The following is a 23,751-nucleotide window of genomic DNA, read 5'->3' on the forward strand; positions in this document are numbered from 1 at the left end:
TTCAAGACAATTAGAAGTGTTACTTTTATTCTTTAATCAACAATTAACGAACTTTAAAGCTGTAGAGCTAAAAAGCTATGTCTTTGTGAATAGATTATTGGTTAATGTCTATTGATAGATTGCTTATAGTTAATTACTAATTAATAGTTAACTATACTTTCAGAATAATAGGGACAATTTGATAGTTTATATTTAGTCAGTTGATAGTAATCAGATGTGATTGTTAACCAAATGAATCGTAAATATCAAATTGAAATGTAAAAGAATCGATTTTCTCATAAAAATTAATTGTTTAGACTGTTTATCAATCGCGATTCATCAGTAAACCAATTAATTTTTATCATTATAAATCAATTCAAATCAAGTATTAACGATAAAATCATGAATTTCACCAAAATTTCATCTCAACTCTTCTTGTTTATTATTGTCATCGTTACTTTGGTTCTAAGTATCAGTCAAATTGCTTATGGTTGTGGTGAGTTTCTGCCGGTGGCCTCGGTCCTCTTGTTGACAGCAGAATTCCCAAGGTTACTGAATAATTATGGCAACTAAGCAAAAGATCTTAAAACCCATTAACCCATGTTACAGTGAGTACTTGAGTTATACTTGTACACTTGATGCTTACTGATTATTATGATATTCTATGTACTTTATTTGAATAAATAAACTTTGTTCAATTTTGATATTAATAATTGTCAAGTTAATTTTTTTTTGTGTTCCAATGATATTCCAATTAATTTGGTTTCCACTCAATCGAGAAAATGTCAAAGTGATGAAAGTATTCTTTCAGTTTTACTATCAACAAGAAGAATTAAGTTAATGATAATTAACGACAGCACTTGATTCTACCTAAATTTCTTTGATTCAGTTGTTCGTCAAACATTAGTCATCATTAAATGTACTTTAATATTTAAATAGTGATCAATAGCAACATTTATCATGAAATTCTATTTAATATCTAATATTATTCACTTGGAACTACACACATCGTCATTGGAATAAAATCGTTCGAGTGATCAGCTTTTTCTACAACGTAAATAACTGAACTAATAAAATGAATAATTAACCTAAATGGAAAACAATTCTTAGTATAAAAAGAATCATCTTTCAGATAGAGTATCAGTTCACGTTCATCAGTTGATTCTTTTTTTACTCTTTGAACCTTAACTGTTAATTTGATTATGAATTTCATTAAAGTTTCATCTTTCATCTTCATGTACATTCTCGTCCTTTTCACTATGGTGCTCGGTGTGAGTCAAGCTGCTGAAAAACGTATTCGTCGTGAGCAAAATGGATTCACAAATACTAATGATGGTAGTAATGGTGATTTCGCTAGATCTTTTCAATCTACTCAAAGTAAAAGTGGAGCTCTTAATTCAGACCAAATTGAAGATATGAGTATTGTTGGTGGTAAAAAGTGAAACTGATCAACTTACGCTTATGCTAAATAGTGCTAATGGTCTAAACGATTGTTAATAACATCGTTTTAATCCAAGTCAAGTTGTGATAATGCAAGAAATCAATTCAAAAAAGCCATCAAATAACCCAATTTATACATCAGATCTTCATTTCATTCATAATAAAAAAAGATTAGAGTACAAGAACTTTTGTCAACTTTATATTAATAATAATTGATTATCTAAAGAATTATTTTATTTCCCTCAATATAAACAATTTTCTAAATGACACTTTAAAAATAGCTCATACAATATATTAGTTGGCTAATTAAAGTGATTACGATAATTTTGATAAAGAAAAACGCAATTTGATTGAATTATAACTAAGGAAAACTGATGTTTCAATGTTTTCAAGGTTTCATGATTAAAAAATCTTTCAAATAATCATTTCATTGTTAGATTGTCCAATTACCAGTTTAAAGTTAAGGTAACTGAACCACTATTATAACAGTAAATTGTTACCTGATTAGATTGAGTCAAACAATACAAAACTTTTGCTCACAATGAAAAGGAAATACTCATGAAGTTGTTGAAAAATGAGCAATTAACTTACCAATAATTGAATTTAATCAATTAATATTTATAAAGACTTTTTTTCGTGACCATGTTTGAGCCATTCACGTACATTTTGTAGGTGCTGATAATCACAGAAGGATTAAGTTAGGATTAAGGTATCATAATACTAAGAATCTCTTAAAATGGTCATCCTGTTTGGTGTAAATAAGAACCAAAAATGTTTTTAAATAAAAGTTAATTTCATTTTTAATGATTATCTTTGATAATTAGAGCAGTTGATTGTTATGATTTTATCAACCTTAATTGTTTATTATTCATTGAATTGTGAATTAGTGAGTAAAATAATTTTACTGATGACGATGAAAAATGGAAATGAATTGATTACATTTTATCAATATTTTTGTAATTAGGAAAAAGTGATAAGTTGAATGAAAGATTAATAAAAAAGAGAGAAAGACAAGGAAGAAGATTGTGAAGAAATTGATGATATTAATGAAGATGAAGATGAGGATGAGGATGAGGATGATCAAGTCATCTTGATTAACTTGATGGTAGTTATGATGACCTAGTTTGGAAAAAAGTTTCATTGATATTGAAATTGGTAAAGAGATGAATGAAAATACAAAAACGATTGATTTGAATGATGATTGTTTCATTAATCGAGTAATTAAATGTTGATGGTGATGATAAAACAGCAGTTAATTAAAATTGAAGTTGTAAAAATTGGCTTACATTATGATGAATATATGAAATCACAACAATCAAGGTGTATATGTACAAGAAAGTTAATTATTGGTGAGAAAAGAATCAATAATTTGGCAAATATAATCTAATTAACTGACTGATAATCACAATCAATGAACTACAAATTTTTTAATTCTGTCAGTTGATTTGTTGATTGGTTTTTACTTGTTCATTTCAATTGTTTCATTTGATTGTTAGATTTTAATATATTAATTTGATTCTATTTCTTGATTTTCCTTTTTATCTTGAAAATTAGAATCCAATAATTAATGATAATTAAAGCTAATGCATATAAAATAAGGACTACGATGTTGACATGAAATTGAGTATTGGTCACTTCGTAATAGGACATTACAAAAGATCCGTCATATTGGTCAAGTGAAGCGGAGAAACGATTTTCCTCTCGTCCGATTGTGGCCTTATAAATGTAATCCATGGTGGTATTACATTCGCGAAGGACATCATCAAAACAATCAGAATTTAATTGGTATTGATCATAAACACAGCCGATATCTTCATCTTGGATCAATTGGGTTAATTGTGGTATAACCGATCGTCTTAATGGTGTTTTATATTCGGTGCCACATCGACCAAATCCATAGAGAGCGACAATTATCGATGAGAAACCATAGCGAACATAAGAAAGGTACCAGAGAGGTTTAAGGAACCAGACCAGTATTGATTCTCGAAGGAGAAACCCGCCGACAATAAAGATTGGACAAAGTGTTGAGATGGACATGAAAACGGCTGACGGCGGATCGTCCATGAAAATAGTTCCCATGATTAGACCAATAGTTTGACCAATGATGGAAAGTAAGAAAATGATCAGGTAGAAGAGCATAAATCTACCATATTCGGGTATTTGGCCAGTTATATAGTAAAATAGCGCCGAAAACAGGAAAGGAAGTGCCGCTGACAAGGGTGTTTCCGCCATGATTTTAGCGATATAATAAGAGAAAGATGAATACCAACCATTGTGCCTTTCGTTGAAAATTACTGCTATTTCACTGGGAAAGGTTAAAACGGTTGGTACGATGGCCACGCCGATAAGGAACATTAGTGCGAAGTAAATTGTTGCTGTATTGTCATTTATTCGAGCTAAAAGTTGACCATAATTGTGTTCGCCCGAAAAAGCGCTTGCATTTCTTAGGACATCGGTGTAACAACCATCAAGCTCACCGATTTTATAATTATGAAGAAAAGATAAAATTAGTCCAACCAAAAGGTATTGAGATAAACGAAGCCAAGTTAACATTGGCTGTCGTATCGTCGATTTCCAGGTTCGAGTTAATAAAAGGCCAATATGATTACAGGTTGGATGTTGTTTGCGATTGTTTTCCTGGTAAAGTCGTTTAACATCAATCTTGTCAACATCCATGTCGATCTCTTCTGATTTAATGGCAATATGAAGATTTTCAAATGAGTCCGTTTGTGCGGTCGCTAAATTGTTCAATACTTTCTCTCCGTATCGACCTGAGGCCACATGGACAATAAATTCTGCCGGGTTATGGTAAAGTGGACAATGTAGACCATTTGAGGCAAGATGACTGACCAATTGATCAGTTGGACCAAAGTAAATGCATCTACCACCAGCACCGATAACGTAAACATTGTGAAACAGATTAAGCAGCTCTGAGCTGGGCTGATGAATGGAGGCAATTATGCCTGGAGGCGATTCCATCTCGGTAAGACAGTTAAGAACTTCAATACAATGGAAAGCTGAAGTTGAATCAAGTCCAGTTGTCGGTTCGTCTAAAATGATCACCTTGGGATTGGAAATTAGTTCAACTGCCATTGAGAGACGTTTAATCTCGCCCCCTGAGCATCGGGAAACTTTGACATCCCAACAACGGCCCAAGCAAAGGTCTTTTTGAACTTGTGTAATCAGGTAATTGTGATAATCCATTTCAGTGAGAAAATCAAACGATGCAAGTTTCTTACACCTTGAAACGGCTCTTCGAGCGGATTTAGAGTTTTTCAATCTCGATGCATACATAAGTGTCTCTTTTACCGTTAGACAGGGAAGGTGAGCATCTTTCTGGGGAATAAATGAAACTTGAGCCGAATTCCCAATCCTGCCCGAAGTTGATCCAGCAAACTTAAGATAAGCTTCACCTTTTAATCCTTGTTTCCGTCGTCCAGCAATAGATTCAAGGAGAGTCGATTTACCTACACCTGATTGTCCGATAACCGCTGTTAACTGGCCTGATTTAACTTCACCTGATAGACCTGAGAAAATTACTTTCTTACTTGTTGACCTTTTAAAACCACAGGGAGCGGAAAATGACCATTTAGACGATTCAATGGTGTAGGTTAAATTTTTCCAAACAAGGCTACAAATGTTACCGGAAGCGTTGGACTGTCCATCCGAGTAAGCAACAGCTTCCGCCAGGAAAGAGGTTCTATTTGATGATGGACAAGAGGTCGAAGATGCAACTGAACCACTTTTCGTTGAACCAGAGGATTCGAGTGAAAGTCGAGGTGATGATCCTCGATGTAAACTGGAGTGAAGAGGTAAAGTAGTTGGAGTGGGTGGTGGTGAGGATGATGTTGAAGATGAAACTGTCGATATGGTTGAAATGGTTGATGATGAATCTGATATTGTTTTTGTGGCTGATTTTTTAATTGATGAAGATGAAACTACAATGATTGATGAGGATGAAGGTGATTGTGGTGAGGATAATGATGAAGGTGATAACATTAAATTGGTTACATGATCATTTGTATTGGTCACAACGGTGGACACAACGGCAACAGTTTCAACCATTGGCGGAGGTTTACAGTTAACATCGGTGGAAATGTTTAAATCATCATCAAGTGAATTAGTTAATTGAATACTAACTGAGTGTCTCTCGGATCCCAGTTCCGGGTCCATATTGGTTGACTTTCGTAATCAAGTATCAAGGGTATCGATTGATGAACAGTGAGAAGCAAAAAAAAATAAGTAATATGAGTTGATAAGATGAACAATTCAAATTAGAACTCGATGATTGGCAACACCAAATGAATTAAAGAAATTAAAAGTTAATTCAAGTGGACCAACAGTTGATTAGAATCAAAAAGGAAGGTAATTTTTTCTTCTTCAAGTATAACGGGAAGGAGATTATGATGATGATAATGATGATTAAGATGAAAAAGAAAGGAAGTTTTTAGAATTTACTAACTGAATTAACAAGTACCGTTAGTTGTGTGATCACTTTTCCGGAAACTTGAACAAATGAATTGAATAATTTGATGAACTAAAGCCGAAGTTTAATTTAGTCTGAAGGAGAAAAGTGAGAAAGAGAAACAATTTGGCCACAAAAATGAAGAAGAAGAAAAATTTTCTTTTCTCTTTCTTTCTCTCTTTCTTTTATTGAGGATGACGAGATGTTGTTGTTGTTGTGATTATCTTTCAATATGAGAGAGGGAAAAGTGATGATGATGATGGAGATTGAGAGCGGCGGAAGAAGATGAAGATAAACTGAGGGAGAACGATAGATACTGAGAACATCAAGTTCGGCCGATCAATTTAACGGAACAAAAAAGTTTTTTTCGTAAGTGGATAATATGATGTACGATGTTGGTGTTGGTGTTGTTGTTGTTGTTGTGATAATGATGAGGATGAGGAAGAAAGTAATATAAGTGAATGAGACTAGTAATAAGTAGCAGTTTAATTATAATGATTATTTAAATTGTAAACACGAAATAATATCGAAACTTTTGATTAACTGTTGTCAACTTTTCTTATTGATTTGGGTTAAGATGTAAGGGCAAGGCCGTTGAAAAACATTTCCGTCAACAATTTGGACTACCAATTGTTTCGTGATTTGATTAAACATGTAAACACGCAATTGATTGCAATTGGTAAAGAAAACAATTTACTCATTCACTGTTAATTGTTGACGATTAACTGATGACAATACAATATTATTACCAATGGTGATTAATTCAAAGTTCACTCACTGTTATTAAAAGACTATGGTTGTCAAATTGATTAAATAGTAACTTCATTATGTTGATCATAGATTTTCACACAATCAAAGCCAAATTAATCTTAATCATCTACTTAATTGTTGTTGTTTATTTGTCTCTACCTACGTTGTAACTGGTGATTGACTTTCCTCGAACTTTTTATTTTATATAAAGTTTTTTTTTCTCTCTCTTTCTCTCTTTCGAAATGGAAAAACTTTTTATTTTTATTATTCTTTTTTTCATCACATTTTCAATATACCATTTAATCATCATCATCATCATCGTCATGATAGATTGCGGTTGTGCACGGCCTTAGAAGGTTGAATTAGAACTCGAATCGAGTTCTGGTTTCCTCCTATTTCACTTTCTTTTCTTACTTTCTTTTCGTTCAATCAATTTGTATTTATTATCGTTAATCATATAACGGCTTATGCCAGGTCGGGATAACTCGTTAATTAAGTTGATTGTTGATTGTTGATTCTCCTTCACATTTTAACTGTACAACTTGTTTCTAATTCAAAGTGATCATTTTCTGCTTCTTCTTTTTGATTTTTTTTTCTTTTCGTTGTTTGTTATTATGTTTACATTGGTTAACCAGTAATCATTACAATTGATTAACATGAATAACGGGGAAATCTAAATCTAATTGTTAATCCATACAAAGGCAATGACGATATTTTTAAATCGATAATGGGAATGGATTAGTGATTAATCAATAATTTTGACAAGGTAAACCTGATTGATGAAAAAAAAACAAACTCTTGGTATTCATCATTTTAACAAAATGAATCAATTTGACGTTTCTCATTGCAATTAGATTTAAATGGTTTAATTAGCATACATTTTGGTGATGAATCAATCAGTAACCATCATGTCTATCATGGTGATGATGATGATGATCACTTTTTTGGATGGAAATGTAATTAAGATAAAAAAAGAGAAGGAAATAAAAAGAGCTGATGGTTAATGTTGATAATGATAGTGATGATGAGGATGCTGATGGTGATATTGATATGATGATGGGAAGAAGAGAGAGAGAGAGAGAGAGAGGAAGATAAGTGAGAGTGAAATACCAACTCAGGTGATGGTGTTTTCATTCATCGAGTTTCAATATCACGGAAGAAGATTATCCTTCCTGTAATCAGGTCATCATCGTTTTAGAATCATAATCGGAAAAGAAAGAGAAAGATGAAAAATCGGCTTGATCTTCATCATCAATTTCTTCTTCCTCATCTTTTTTTCTTATTCTTTCGAAGAAAAAAACATTGATCATAAACTTTCACTTTCGAAATCATTTCCATCTCTCTCTCTCTCTCTCTCTCTCTCTCTCTCTCTCTCTCTCTCTCTCTCTCTCATCTTGAAATATCTTCCGTTCGAGTGATTTAGGTTCTAATTAACTGGGATTAATTAGATCTAATTAGTTCATTAGCTTATTCTTAAACATTATTATTAATTTACTTTGTATGCGAAAAAATAATAATAAAGCTAATTGTTATTAAGAAAATGTTATATTATAATTTTCACAATCAAATAGTTTTTTCCGTTATTAACTCATTACAATTTGTTAACATAAATTGTTACCTTAATTGTTGAAATCAGCTTATGATTTTACCTTTAGATTGTCAGATAACTATTATAAAAGTTATTATATTTTATTAGGCTTGAAATTAAATCAACTAAATTACATTTAATCATCTCAATTAGAATCTAATTGTAAATATAATTTTGGTCTTTCATTTGATTTGATTTTTTGTCTGTTTACCTGTTGATTAAATTGTTTCAATTTATTAACCTTTAACTTGAACAAAATAAAAGTTAATTGTATTTGATTAAATTTGTGACAATTTGTCGTTTTATTTAATCAACACTTAGCCAGGTTAATTGTTATTAACAATTAATCTCTTCCCTTAATCAACTATCAAAACCTTGAAAGGTTAATTGTGATTTGTCCCAATTACCTTGAAATTAATGAAAGTCAAATGTTTGAATCATCAATGTAACAATTAAAACTTGAAACTTGATATAATGGTTAATCATTTTACTTTAATCCGTTAATTATATCAATACAATTTTCGTAATTAGTAAATTAAATCAAAGTTAGTTGTCATCTATGGGATTACCATACTAATCACCTTGGATTGTGATTAATTTAATACTAAATTACATCAAAATTAATAATAAATCACCAATCTAATCAAACAAATCACAAATCAAGATGATTATGATGAATGATTTAAACAATTAAACTGAGTTAATAAAATCAAATCAATTTTACAATTTGATTTTAAGTTTAATGAACTTTATATTGAAACGAAAAACTAATTGAATTAATTAGTTTTTTAATCATTTCCAAGATAATTAAATATTGGGGACCAGGTAGGTAACAATTATAATTGACAGTTAACAATTAACTTTGATTGTAACAAATAATAATATACAAAAAAAAGGATATCCTAACCTTGACAATTAACATTGAGATAGATGAAACTAATCGTTATGATTATGGTTTTTGTTTATAATCAACATGATGATTAGTTGATTGTCAAAGACAATCAAGTGACCTCAAAGCGGATTAAATAGCCGCTGGTCATTGGAAGAGCTCAACAAAATGTATATGAATTAAGTTCAGAGAGAAAACAATTTACAAATTATTTAACCTTGTTAATTGTTAAGCTAATAGTTAATCAAGTTGTGGGTTCCCAAAAATCCTTCAACAATTTAAATACGTGTTATTGTTAATTGTAGTTAATTACTAATTATTAATCTATGTTAGAATAATCAATCTAATCATTTTCTTTTCTTTTAATTCTCTATCTTCTTAGTTTACTAAATTGTTTACAATTTATTTCAAGGAAAATTAAATTGTTGTTGTCAAATAATGTCAGAAAATGTTAATCAATTAATCAATTAACATTGTAAAAAAAAATTAACTATAACAATTGAGTTAATTGATTAGTAATTAAATTGTATATTTGAATGTGTTTAACTTGACCAAGAAAAAGTTTCTTAATTGTTAACTGAATTTAACAGACTAAAAGTTAATTGTAAACTTTTACTATTGGAAAATTAGTTTATTGTTTTTACTCTCAATTAGTAACTATTGATACAATTTAATTTACTTATTACTTGGTGTTGCAGTTTGTTAATTGTTGATAGTTACAAGTATGATTAGTTTATTTTTTAACTTTCTCCCAATAAATTGATTGTTGTTTTTACCTTTAATTGTTGTACTTTGAACGGCCTTGAACGGTGATAATAATAATCATGATAATAATGACCTGAAAATAGAGTTGATTAGTTGATTTAGTTTGATAATTAAACGAAAAACTTTCTAATTGTCAAGCAAAACTTTTCATCCAAATTAAGTGTTGATATTTATATCAATATATTAATCATCTTGAGTGTTTATTAACTTTGGTAATGTTATTATATCAATTAGTTTATAATCATATTTGATTCAATTACAATATAAAGTTAAATTGTTCACTGTTAACTGATTGTAATTAACAAAAAGGGTTGGAATTGTAATGAAAAAAAATGGGTTAGTGATGAGAGTGAATTTTTATAATCAGTATATTAATTGTTACATCAATTTGGTTAATTGTTGATTGTTATTGTTCAGTATCGTACCTTTATCCAATCCATCATTAAATGTATTGTTGTTGTTGATTTAAATTGCTTGCTTGATCAAGTGAGATTGATTAACTTTGATATTGTGATTTTGACCCGTTTAAGTTAATCACTTTCACTTTTATTGATTGTTTGTCTCTTCATCTTTTTTTTTTTATTGTCAAAATATCAACTTGTTTGTTAAATCAATTAATCATTTTGAAACTGTCAATTTCTTATTATGATTAAGATGAGTTTTTTCACACCAATTAGTTGATTCAAATCAGTTGATTTACTTTAATCCAGTAATAACTTCAACAAGATTGTTAAACTTGTTGCTTCCTCAAATCAAATCTCAACTGATATGAATGATAAACTCACTTGATTAGTTTGATACAATGCAATTGAATTGATTATTTGACTTTACACTCATTAAATTACCAGGAATCTTTGATTGTTACAATTAAGACTACATTGTTCTGGAAATGACCAACTGAGTTAAATCATTAATCTGATCAAATTCAGCCAAAGACTTTGAGTTTGCAACCACTTTCTAAATCATTCACGCAGTTGAATATAATCAATGAGAGATACAATTAACCCAGAGATGTGATGATAAGTTTGTCGACTAATTCAAGTGATTAAGTCTTAAAATGGTCAACTGATTAGATATCAAAAGTTATCTTTAATTGATTATCGTTAATTTCGTGAATGATTAAGAAAGTGGTTGCAAACTCAAAGTCTTTGGCTGGATAGACTCTCATTTATTAATATCATTTGATCAGAATATCAGTTGGATCTTAATTGTCATTATTGAGTTTAAATAATAGACTTGACAAAGAAACTTGTTGTTTTAATTGGAAACAATTACAATTAAAATTGCAATTACAATCATCTCAATAACTTTTTACTATTATTTACCAGTATTCGAGTGATTTTTCAATCATTTAATTTGATTATTCTGTCAAAATATCTCACGTAGCAAAAACTGAATCGACAATATAATTAAATATCTATCGAAATTGTAACCGACGATTTAATTAAATCCTGTAAGTGGAAAGCCAACAAACTAACACAGTAAATTAATTTAATTGTTACTTTTAAATTGATGTATTGCCTTAATAACTACGTTATGAATAATAATCACAATTAACACTTTTAATCAATCAAGTGTTAAATTCAATTCACCAACACACCAACAAGTATATAATCATCTTAACCCTGTTATTATCTGAAAAACAATTAAAGTAAGATTATCGAATTCATAATCAGCTAATTGTTTCCTCCAAATTAGGATTATATTGATAATCCAAAAATCCATAGGATGTTAATCAAACTTGGATAATACAACAAAAAACGGCAAAAAAATTAACAAGAAATTAGAATGAAATTTCCTTTGATGGATATGTGATTCAAGTAAAAAAACGGAATTTAACTCATCAGAACCTTAATTGTCGGTTGAATGTTAACAATTAACATTTCTATTCGGTTCTATTAGAATTTAGAAAGTAAATTAATCATTTAGAAATTAAGAACAGTTGAATTACCCGGTTACCGGTTTAAAAGAGCAAAAGAAAAACTCAAACGCAGCCAATCCGATGCCACGTTTTTCTCACTGTGAAAATATTGAAAAGGAAAACAAATGGTTTTCGGTTTGATTGTTCCTTCTAATTAGATAACAATTAACTATTTAAATATGACACAAGTGATTAATGGCCTTGATTCTATTCGGTCATTACCTAATCGAATTAACTCTGCGAGTTTAAAGGAGAGAAAATTGTTATTTTCTGATCTACACAAAGTCTTATTAGAGGAAAACAACAGTTCCAATGAGACAACATTGGGTAAGATTATTTTCTATTCTCCATTTTTCTTTGTTTCTTTGGAAATTTTTTAATTGTTCAACTGATTTGTTGAATATTTTTCTTCCCATTTTTATATTCTTGTGACACTTTCAGTTGTAAATTTGTCTTTCTTTTCTTGTTTCTTTTGACAGGTCCACTTATTAGGAGAGTATGTGATTTACTAACATCAACATTGATCCGGTACCAGGATCGTAAATCTAGACTTTTGGTGATTAATTTTCTTAAATCGTTAATCTTAACTTACCCTGAATCAACCTCCAAGGCTTTGGTCAAATGTTTGGTCAATTATTTTAAAGATTCTCGTAATATTCAGACAAATTTTGCTTCGGCTCGTATTTGTTTATCCGCCTTTCATTGGATAAGTTTACTTTCAAATGTAACCATAACTGCCATGGATCAAGAGATGAGAGTTAATCTAATTGATTTACAAGGTTTTCTAGTATTTGTCATCTCTGGTTCACAAAGTAAATCTCTGCTCGTGCAAACATGTAAATTATTCAAATCATTTTGGACAACATCCTATCCAATTGAAGACTATGCCTTGGAATTGTCAAAAATTGAAGTTACACCTTCATCAAGTATTTACCTGTTTGTCCTTTGGGGTTATATTTTTCAAGTATTGTCACAAAATAAGCGAAACGATTTAATATCAACCTACAAAGGGATAATTGTTGATTTTTTCCTTAAACACATAACCGTTTCTAAGACTAAATTACCCGTTGACGCTTTAACCCAAGGAGGTTCTCAAGTGTTACGTCAAATCAACCACGAGGAATTTAAAAGTAAATTGTTACCTGGTTTACAGAGATCAGTTCTTCGTAATCCTGAGATTGCCTTGGAATTGGTCACCAAGTTGATCAAAAATTTATCCCTCGACCTGAGTCCTTACGCTGTTGAACTTGGTAAGATGATTGGTGTCTCACTAATCTCAAAGGAAGAGGATCTCATTAAAATTGCCATAAATGGTTCACAAAATTTAGCGATTCAATGTTCAGATTCAACGGCAATTGAATCACTATTGAAACTTTACTTTGGTATTCTAAATGGTTCCGAAGGTAAATTGTCCGTTCTCACCCAACGATACGGAGCTCTAAGTGGTATTGGTGCTTTAAGTAACCATAGTGTCCAAGCGGGTCCATCTTCATCTGCACTAAGTGACCAAGCATGTCAACAATTGTTAACTTTTTTAAAAATTGAAATTCATGAAGGAACCATCGTTCATGGGTGTAGTCAAATGCAACTCTGGTGTAATCGGATTACCGTTGGTCCAATCCCGACTCCCTTGATTACAAGAATCAAGGAGATCGCTAATTCAAAAACGGCTCAGCCTTTTGCCAAAAGTGCTTATTTTGGCTGTTTAAATGGTGCCTTTAATGATAGTAATGTTAATCAAGTTAATGGTTTACTTGATTTACTCACAACATCAGCTGGTAAAGCTTTCAATGCTTCGGTCACTCAGTTACCTCTGGTCACCGAAGGTCTTTATGCCGCTGTCATTGTAATTAGAGCCTTTTGTAAAGACAAACAATTAGGTGAGAATTTATTGTTTTGATTATCATCTAAATCAATTGTTTAATTGTTTCATCTTTTTCCTTGCTTTCCGTTTACAGAAACAAAATACAAATCAACGATGAATGGACTTCTTGATTTAAATAAATTACCTTTTCTACTTGGTAAATTTGTTAATCAATCAAACGCCTCGGCTCAACTTATGTTAATTTCTTTCATTGAACAAATGTGTCTTAATTATGAGTCTAAAGTTAAAGATAATATCAGGTTAGTTGATTGGTTACAATTTAAAATTTCTGTCAATCTCTAAATTTGATTATTTGTTCAATTTTTTCATCTAGTTTATTAACAACTCCCTTGGTTCATCTGATGGTTACTCCCAATTCGCATGAGGTCCGTAAACAAGCAGTTAAAGTTTGTCGCAATTTATTAAACAATTTGTGCGAGACTGAATTTTTCTCGTCATTAATGACAAGTTTCAAAGAGATTTTTGAAAAATATGAGAAGCCATTGATTACAATTAAAGAGGAAACTGAAACCAATGTTACACCTCCTGAAAGAGCAATCAATATACCAGCTTTAATAAACTGTATTCTTAGTTCAAGTTTAATTGCTGGTAAATTGTCTGAAAATGCTGTTGCCAAAACTTTGGTCGCCGCTTTCACTGCATCTCATGTTCCAGTGCTTTTCGAAGCTGAACCCAAACTTTGGATAACATTGGTTAAGAAACTCGCCGATCCAAGTAAAGTTGAATCAATGATCATTTCAATTGCTGGTGATTTGTGTGAATCCATTTACTCTGAGAAGCAAAATATTGATCTTCAATGTAATTGCATAAAAAGTTTAGTTTGCTATTTTCCTGATCAATTTATGGACCGAATTTTGAGTAAAACTGTTGAAATTCTTAATAATCCTGATCTTAATATAATCACCGTTGAAGAATATGAAATCTTCAAATATCCTGAAGGTGAATTATGGGATAAAAGTGTTATCGAAGCTTTAAAAGAGGAAACTCAAACAAAGAACATAAAAAGAGAGAATAAACTTTACTCTTACAAGGAACAATTAGCTGATCTTGAAATACGAAGAGAAATCGAAGCGAAAAGAAAGAAACAAAATCCAAACAAAGAGGAACCTCTTAATGAGAAACAAATAGCTGCCAAAAAAGCACAATTAGAAAAGGAATCAAGTATTCGCTCTCGTTTACAAACTCTTCACGATGATTTAATGATTGCTGTTAATTATCTTGATTCCCTGGTTGATGGAAATAAAATGCATACCGCTTTCAGAGTATCAAAAGTAATTCCATCTCTAACTAACCTGTTACAATCTCCATTATGCTCCGAAATCATTTCGAAAGCATTTATCTCTCTTTCCGATTGTTCCTTCCTGTTCAACAATTCACCTTATGGATTTGATAAGCGAATTGGTTATGCCATTTTAAGAGCACTTACTCCCTATTATCCGATAGATGAGAAATGGTTAAAAGAAGATGATTCAACTGCTACGGAACAATTAATTGACTATATTTATGAGAAAACTTGCCCACCACAATCAAGAGATAAATATGACAAACGATTGGCCTCAGTTGCATACACAAGATTCACTGCTCCAGCTTTTGCTTATTGTTTCCCTCTTTTTGGTCACCTGATTAAATGTGATAAAAAAGATCCTAGAATAATCGAGAAATGTTTAGAGATAATTATTGAACATTCAAAGATGCGTTTCGAGGAACCAACAATTGACGAATACGATCAAATAGATGAAAGCGCTTTCCTTAAAAATCCACAATATTTACCAAGATTCGAAGCGCTACAAACTTTGTATACTTTTCTCGAAGAACCAATTCCTTACCTCGAACCTTTAATTATGTCAGCAATTAGATCGATTGCCGAAGCTTCAATGGGCGAGGAAGGTTTTGCCAAACCTGCTAGAGAAGAGCTTCTTTTATATCTGGAAAAATTGAAGAGAGAATCTGACTGTATTCGAAATGTTTCACTTGATTCTCTTATTCTAATTGCTGATTATCTTAGAACATTAAAAGAAGCTAAAGTTCGAGCTGCAGTTCGACAAAGAGGTTGGGTTGTACGTTTCGATCCAGTTGAAGAGATGGTTGGTAAAGCTCAACAATTTTGGGAAATGGTTCAAGTTCAACCATCTCAGGTTCTTTGTATAGCAATTATTGAAGATCTTAATGAAGCTGGACCTAATTTAAGAGAATCAATTGCCTCTGCTATGGATGGACTATTAACAATTTATCCAAATGAAGTTAAATTAACTGTACACAAATTAATGGCTTATTATAAGGAACGTGCCAAACCACCTGCACCAGTTAAAGATCCTTATAATCGTGGTAATGTGGAAATTCAAGTTGATAATTATGAACCTCGGCTTGGAGCTGGTCTTGTTTTTACCAAAATCGCTGGTCACCTTAATGATGTACTGGTCATGGAAATGGCTAACTTTTTAATCCCATTGGCACTTGGTGATCGTAATGATCAAGTTCAAAGTCAAATGTTGGAAGTTGGTATAGCAATTGCTGATAAACATGGTAAACGTTGTATGACACAACTGATTAATGTTCTTCGTAAATATTTGGACAAATCACAAGACAATTCAGCAAACGGTATGGTCAAGAGAAGTGTGGTCATCCTAATGGGAACTCTTGCTCGACATTTGGAAACAGATGATACTAAGGTTAAACCAATAGTAGTTAAATTGATTGAAACTCTGTCAACACCTTCAGAACTTGTCCAAGAAGCTGTGGCTAATTGTTTACCTCCCCTGATTCCAGCTTTTAAAGACGAGGCTCCGGTAATTGTTCAAAAGCTGTTACAATTACTTTTGGATTCAGATAAACATGGTGAACGTAGAGGTGCGGCTCATGGTATCGCTGGTATTGTTAAAGGTTTGGGTATTTTATCATTAAAACAACTTGGAATCATGGAAACATTAACGGAAGCAATAACAAGCAAGAAAAACGCCAATCATCGAGAAGGCGCTTTGTTTGCCTTTGAACGTCTTTGTGTCATGTTGGGTCGTCTTTTTGAACCTTACATTATACACATTTTACCAAATCTTTTACTTTGTTTTGGCGATGCAAGTACCAAGGTTAGAAAAGCGACCGATGATACTGCTAAGGCTTTCATGACCAAATTAAGTGCCCATGGTGTTAAATTGGTTTTACCTTCACTTCTTGATGCTTTGGATCAAGATTCATGGCGAACCAAAACAGGATCAATTGAACTTCTTGGAGCTATGGCATTTTGTGCACCCAAACAATTATCTTCGTGTCTTCCATCAATCGTTCCCAAATTGATGGCTGTTCTTTCTGATTCTCACCCTAAAGTCCAACAAGCAGGTGAACAGGCGCTTAAACAGATCGGTTCTGTTATCCGAAATCCTGAGATTCAGTCTATCGTACCAATCCTTTTGGAGGCACTTCAAGATCCTTCCAACAAAACGCATAAATGTTTAACTACCATGTTGATTACTAAATTTGTTCATTTTATTGATGCTCCTTCACTGGCTCTCATTATGCCGGTCACTCAAAGAGCGTTTCAAGATCGATCTACAGAAACTCGTAAAATGGCTGCTCAAATTATTGGAAATATGTATTCGTTGACTGATCAAAAAGATCTGTCACCATACCTTCCGTCAATTATTCCCGGTCTCAAGCAGTCACTTCTCGATCCAGATCCAGAGGTTCGTGCCGCTACTGCTCGTGCTTTAGGTGCTATGGTCAAGGGGATGGGCGAAGATGTTCTAGATCAATTAATGCCTTGGTTAATGGCCACTCTCACCTCAGATGGATCATCTGTCGACCGTTCAGGAGCAGCTCAAGGTTTGGCTGAGGTAATGGGTGGATTAGGTCTTGACAAACTTGAACTTTTGATGCCCGAAATCATCACAATGTCAGAGCGCAACGATATCCCTCCTCATACAAAAGATGGTTACATTATGTTGTTCATTTATCTACCTATGGTTTTCACCCAAGATTTTATTCCTTATATTGATAAGATAATTAATCCAGTTTTGAAAGCACTTGCCGATGAAAGTGAATTCGTTCGAGAAACTGCACTCAAAGCAGGTCAACGAATCGTTAACATGTATGCTGACACTTCGATTCAATTGCTTCTTCCTCAACTCGAACAAGGTCTTTTCGATGAAAACTGGAGGATTCGTTACTCTTCAGTCCAACTGTTGGGTGATCTCCTTTACAAGATATCGGGTGTTTCCGGTAAAATGACAACTGAAACAGCTAATGAAGATGATAACTTTGGAACTGAGAACTCATATAAAGCAATCATCAGTTGCCTTGGAGTGGAAAGACGAAATCGTGTCATTTCTGGACTTTACATGGGCCGTTGTGATGTTTCACCAGCCGTTCGTCAGGCTGCTTTACATGTTTGGAAAGTAATTGTTTCAAATACACCGAAAACACTTAAGGAAATTATGCCAACCCTTTTCCTTTTACTTTTGGGCTGTTTAGCTTCAAATTGTTATGATAAACAAAAAATTGCTGCTCGAACTTTGGGTGACCTGGTTAAAAAGCTTGGTGAACGTGTTTTACCGGAAATAATACCAATCCTTGAGCAAGGTCTCAAATCAGACAGAGCCGATCAGCGACAAGGTGTTTGCATCGGTTTGAGTGAAATTATGTCTGCAACTAGTCGAGAAATGGTTCAAGCTTTTGTTGACTCGTTGGTGCCCACGGTCACCAAAGCTTTGTACGATCCTTTGCCCGAAGTGCGTCAAGCGGCGGCCAAAACATTTGATAGTCTACATGCAGCGGTTGGTTCACGGGCCCTTGACGAGATTTTACCACCGCTATTAAATCAACTCGGTGATCCAGTCGTTGGAGAGTTTACATTAGATGGTCTTCGTCAAGTAATGGCGATTAAAAGTCGCGTTGTTCTTCCTTATTTAGTTCCACAGGTAAGTTACCATTTCGATTGGTTTCTATTCATACGTCACTTTTCAATTTCGAATCTTGTTTCACTTTCTTTGTAGTTAATTGTTCCTCCTGTCAATACTCGGGCTCTGTCATTATTAGCAACTGTTGCTGGTGATTCACTTTCAAAACATTTAGGTAAAATTTTACCGGCTCTTCTTGTGTCATTAAGTAAATCACTGGATACACATAATGAGAAACAGGTAATTAATCGGATTAATTGAATCTTTTGTTTGTTCCTTATCGATTAATAATTTTCTTTTCACTTTGATTTAACAGGAATTGGAATATTGTCAATCGGTTATTTTATCTGTAGTTGATGAACAAGGAACTCGAACAATTATTGATAGTCTATTAGAATCTGCTCGACATGATTCACCGGCTGTTCGTCGGGCTGCAATTCGCTTATTATCCGTTTATTGTCATCAAACTAAGGCCGCTTTCTCATCTTTGGTTCCTCAATTGATTCGAGGTTTAATTTTTCTTTTCACCGATACTAATGAACAAGTTTTACAATCAAGTTGGGAAGCTTTTGCTTCGGTTACCAAAAGCTTAGACACTAAGGAGCAAATTGATTGTCTTGGTGAAGTTCGTTCTGCCGTTCGTCACGCAGCCAGTGATCTGAAAGGTTCGAGTTTACTTCCTGGTTTCTGTTTAGCAAGAGGAATTTCACCAATTTTACCGATATTTCGAGAGGCCATTCTCAATGGTAATCCTGAGCAAAAAGAACAGGCTGCTGATGGTTTATCAGAAGTGATTCAATTAACTAGTCCAGATGCCTTAAAATCGTCAGTTGTTAACATTGCGGGTCCATTAATCAGAATTTTGGGTGATCGTTATTCATCCAATGTTAAAGTTTCCGTTTTGGATACATTGTCACTTCTACTCGCTAAAGCGGGATCATTTTTACGTCCATTTATCCCTCAACTTCAACAAACTTTCCTAAAATCTTTAGGTGACAGTAATCGAGTTGTTAGATTGAGAGCTGCCAATGCAATGAGTCATTTAATTGCTATTCATCCTCGTTGTGATCCAGTATTTGCTGAAATTCACAATAGCATAAAATCGTTTACTGGTGGTGATGACCAATCACTAAGAGAAACAATGTTGTATGCTCTTCGTCTTGGTATAATGAAAGCGGGAGAAAAGATCACAGAAAATGTTCGACTTGGAATCGTGGCCACAACAACCTCTTTATTGGATAATATTAACGATAATGTCCGTAATTCAGCCGCTTCTTGTCTAGGAACTCTTTGTAAATGTTTATCTGACGCTGAGTTAGAAAACGTTGCTCGAGATCATCTAATTGAAGATGAACCAGCCTCGTATTGGAATCGTCGTCATGGTCAATCGGTGGCTTTACGAATCGCCCTCAAGGAAGCACCTGGAAGAATGTTGATTCCTGAATGGGAAGAGAAATTATTTAAACATATTCTTGCTCAATTAGGTGCCGATAGAATTCCAGTCGTTTGTAATGGAGTTAAATCATGTGCCTATGTGTTTGTTCACAAAATATCTAAAGAGGAACAGTTACCTCAACAATTGGTCTCAGCTTTTGCTCGGGTAATTATTGTTGACATCTTTTCTTTATTCTTTTTCCATTTCAAGTGACAAACGATTAATCTCCTTTCTTATTACTTTTTCTTTAGTGTATGAATCATGCCAGTAACGAAGTTAAACAAACAGTCGCCAATTCATCAATCTTCTTGACCAAGAATATCTCATGTCCATTTCCTTTGGCCTTTTTAAAGTCTTTGGTACCTTTACTAGTGATGGGAACGAAGGAAAAAAACACAGCAGTTCGATCCAATTCAGAACAAGCTTTGGTTACCGTTTTGAAACTGCGATCGGGTGATGAATGTGCCCAACAATTAGTGAATGCCTTGGATCGGGGGCCAAAAGAGGTTCTCCAAGAATGTATCAGTAAAACATTGAAGAAAATTATTAATCAACCAGAACCTAAAGAAGAACAATTTGATGATACATTGTTAACATAAATTCTTTGTAAAAAATCTGTGATTTTCTCTTAATTATCTCTCTTACCTTTTGCTAAATTGAAATTGATTCTTTAAACACTCAACTAATTAATTCGAAAAAGAAAAAATGATAAATTTTGGTAACAAAACCTAAACTCTCTCCTTTTTCTTCTCGATTTTTTTATGAACGCCATTTCGAACCATAATAGGCAAATGTCTCTTTGTTTTCATGCCAATCAAATGATCAAAATTGATCCAAAAATATCTCAATTTTTCACAAATAAGTCAAGAAATTAGATTAAATTTCAAATGACAGAAACACCAACAGGCCAATGATTCAACGAAATATGAAAGATGAGAAGATAATACAAGATTAAAGAAAACAAAAATAATCATTTAAAATGATCGAAAAAAAAGAATTAAACATAAATCAAAATTGTTCCATCTTTCAAGGTAAAAGTTAATTAGTGACACTTGAAGATAAAGAAACTCCATCTTTACCTCAAGATTTAAAGGCGGGAATCAAACAGAACGAGTTAGTCACATAATTTGTATCGATTTGTCTTCTTCTTATTTGTTGTTATTCACATACAAATAAAATCGTAGCTAAAATTACAGATGAAAACCTTTGGAAAGAAAAAGAGAAAAAAGTAGAAAGCATAAATCAAATATTAACCAAATTCTAAATCCAATTAAACAAATCAAACAAAAGAAAAAGAAAAACCAATCAACAATAATTAAAAGAATGACAATTAAAAGATTCAATTGGAAACAAGAACAGACCAGAAAAAGATAAACATATTTAGACTTTGAATAATTTTACTTTTTACTTCTGAATGTTTTACTGATCATTGGTTAAAACGAAAGTCTAATTGTTGGTAATTAATTTGTCAGATAAATGAAAGATTATAGAATAATTAAAGATCAGTTTATTAAGATACATTTGCTCTTTTCGTTAATTAATATGATTAATATAAAAGTTGAAACAATTTGTTCAAGGCAATAGTGTCTATTGGATAATTAAAAGTGTAAATTAATTGATGGACGAATCGATGTTTGATTTAATTGTCTCTCAAATATTCTCAGATTGATTATTTGGAGAAAATTCTGAGGATTAATTTGAGCTTTTATCAGAAATTTTGTTGTTGATTTTGACATTTTCTTTTCGTTTCAATAGCATCGAGGATCCTTTGTCTTTTAGCTGCGTATCGATGTCTAAGTTTTTCAATTTCATTTTCCATTTCGAAGTCAAGATTAGTTATTCGTTTAGGAAGCTCTTCGTTGGACAAAAATCTAATAAAATCAAAATCACTTTCTAATAAAATTGATCGAGATAATGGTTGATATTGGGAAGGTTGTTGATGTTGTTGTAATTGTGGCTGTAGTAGTGGTGGAGATTGAAGTTGAATTTGATGATTAATTTGAGATGGTGATTGAGGAGGTAAATGAAGCGGAAGTTGAGCTTGTGGTTGGGGCGATGGTTGAAGTTGTTGCAATTGTAATTGTAATTGTTGCTGTTCTCGATTTCTTTCAAAGTGTTGCATAAAAGAGGGTTTTAATGTCCGATCGTTATAATCGTCGTCCGCTTTATCATTGATAATTAATGTTCCAAGATTTGATTCAACATCGGAAACTGTTGCCATCGTTTTAACTGTCGCTGATTTAGCGTTAACACCTTGACTTGTGTCATTAGCTGTTTCATAAGGTGTCACTTTAAGTGTTTGACTGTTCAAACTTGGAACCATAGTTGATGAATTAATATCTTCATCTCCGATCCAACCTTGTTTAAATTGCTCTTTTTGAATCATATTGGCTTCTTGTATCATATGGATTAATGTGCTAACCGGTAAAGCTTTATTAATAAACTCGTGCTGAAGTAAACTACTTGCTGAGGCTCGATGTTCTGGATTTTTTACCAAACAACGTGAAACAAAATCAATAAATTCAGTTGACCAACGATCAGGGTCACGAAAAGACGGCGGCGGTTTAGTTGGGATCATGAAAATGGCTCTCATCGGATGAATATCTCCATAAGGTGGTTTACCTTCAGCCATTTCAAGAGCTGTCACTCCAAGTGACCAAATATCAGCTAAACAATCATAACCGATCTCTTGGATAACCTCAGGTGCCATCCAAAATGGTGTCCCAATTACGGTGTTACGCTTAGCCATTGTATCGGTAAGTTGACCTGCTACACCGAAATCGGCTAACTTGGCATGTCCTTCGCTGTTTAAAAGGATATTACCTGCTTTTATATCTCGATGAATCTTACGACGAGCATGAAGATACTCTAAACCAAGAAGAGTGTCTTTCAATATGGTGGCGATTTCTTCCTCTGAAAGAGTTTTTTTTCTCAATCTCATTATATCGCTTACACTTCCACCTCCACAATACTCCATCACAATCCATAGATCACTTCCTTGGCTTTTACCTTTGAAATAACTTCCATAGTATTTTACCACATAAGGTGAATCACATTGTTGCATGATAAATATTTCTTTAATTATCTCTCCAAGATCACTTTCAACAGGCACTTGTTTGATTGCTAAAACTTGTCCAGATTCCTTGTGTAGAGCTTTGTAAACTGCTCCATATGAACCTTCACCTAATTTACAAATTATATCGAAAACTTCCTCGGGTGGACGAGTTAAAGCTTCTTCACTCAATTTACCAAGGGTACCCATTTGATAAACAAAATTAATTATTCCCCAATGGATCTCTGGTTAATTGGTACAATCACAAATAAACGTTTACATCAACAGTTAAAAGCAAATTGGGTTTTGCTTTGTTTTACAAAGGCCACACAGTTAATAACGATTAATGGGAATGATTCCGAAACAGCACATTGTCCCTTTACGATAGAAGATCAAATAATTTGATTTACGTTTAATTCTGCGAATCAAATTATCGTCGGTTAATTAAAACACTAAAAAAAGTGAAAATCAATTTTTGTCGTTTTGTAAACAAATCACCGAGATGTTTTTTAAGAAAACATTTATTTTCTCGCTTTGATCTAAATTTTATCAGTTTAATTAATAGAATTGTTGACAATTAATTAATCTCTCGAATAGAATAAAAGAAAAATTCCCTTTTAGATTTAGAATTAAGAGTCAATTAAATTATCGGTCAATTGTTGTTGTTGTTTTAAAGAGAAAGCAAGAAGTCCG

The 23,751-nt window shown here is 32.7% G+C and overlaps 3 protein-coding genes across 3 annotated transcripts; 1 reads left to right on the top strand and 2 right to left on the bottom strand.

Moving 5' to 3' along the window:
- Nucleotides 1–2,243: 2,243 nt before the first annotated feature.
- Nucleotides 2,244–6,917, bottom strand: LOC128392420 (ATP-binding cassette sub-family G member 4-like). Its single transcript, XM_053352446.1, has one exon. The coding sequence runs from the start codon at nucleotides 5,590–5,592 to the stop codon at nucleotides 2,938–2,940; it is 2,655 nt and encodes an 884-aa protein (XP_053208421.1). The 5' UTR covers nucleotides 5,593–6,917; the 3' UTR covers nucleotides 2,244–2,937.
- Nucleotides 6,918–11,891: 4,974 nt separating this feature from the next.
- LOC128392598 (eIF-2-alpha kinase activator GCN1-like) lies at nucleotides 11,892–20,739 on the top strand. Its single transcript, XM_053352646.1, has 7 exons — nucleotides 11,892–12,124; nucleotides 12,277–13,677; nucleotides 13,756–13,921; nucleotides 13,996–18,592; nucleotides 18,668–18,811; nucleotides 18,888–20,171; nucleotides 20,258–20,739. The coding sequence occupies exons 1-7, from the start codon at nucleotides 11,977–11,979 to the stop codon at nucleotides 20,603–20,605; spliced, it is 8,088 nt and encodes a 2,695-aa protein (XP_053208621.1). The 5' UTR covers nucleotides 11,892–11,976; the 3' UTR covers nucleotides 20,606–20,739.
- A 751-nt stretch (nucleotides 20,740–21,490) lies between these two features.
- LOC128392603 (serine/threonine-protein kinase 3-like) lies at nucleotides 21,491–23,738 on the bottom strand. Its single transcript, XM_053352649.1, has one exon. The coding sequence runs from the start codon at nucleotides 23,266–23,268 to the stop codon at nucleotides 21,715–21,717; it is 1,554 nt and encodes a 517-aa protein (XP_053208624.1). The 5' UTR covers nucleotides 23,269–23,738; the 3' UTR covers nucleotides 21,491–21,714.
- Between the last annotated feature and the right edge of the window lie 13 nt (nucleotides 23,739–23,751).

Source organism: Panonychus citri, unplaced genomic scaffold (genome assembly GCF_014898815.1).
Source record: "Panonychus citri isolate SS breed McGregor unplaced genomic scaffold, ASM1489881v1 Contig00136, whole genome shotgun sequence".
Taxonomy (NCBI): domain Eukaryota; kingdom Metazoa; phylum Arthropoda; class Arachnida; order Trombidiformes; family Tetranychidae; genus Panonychus; species Panonychus citri.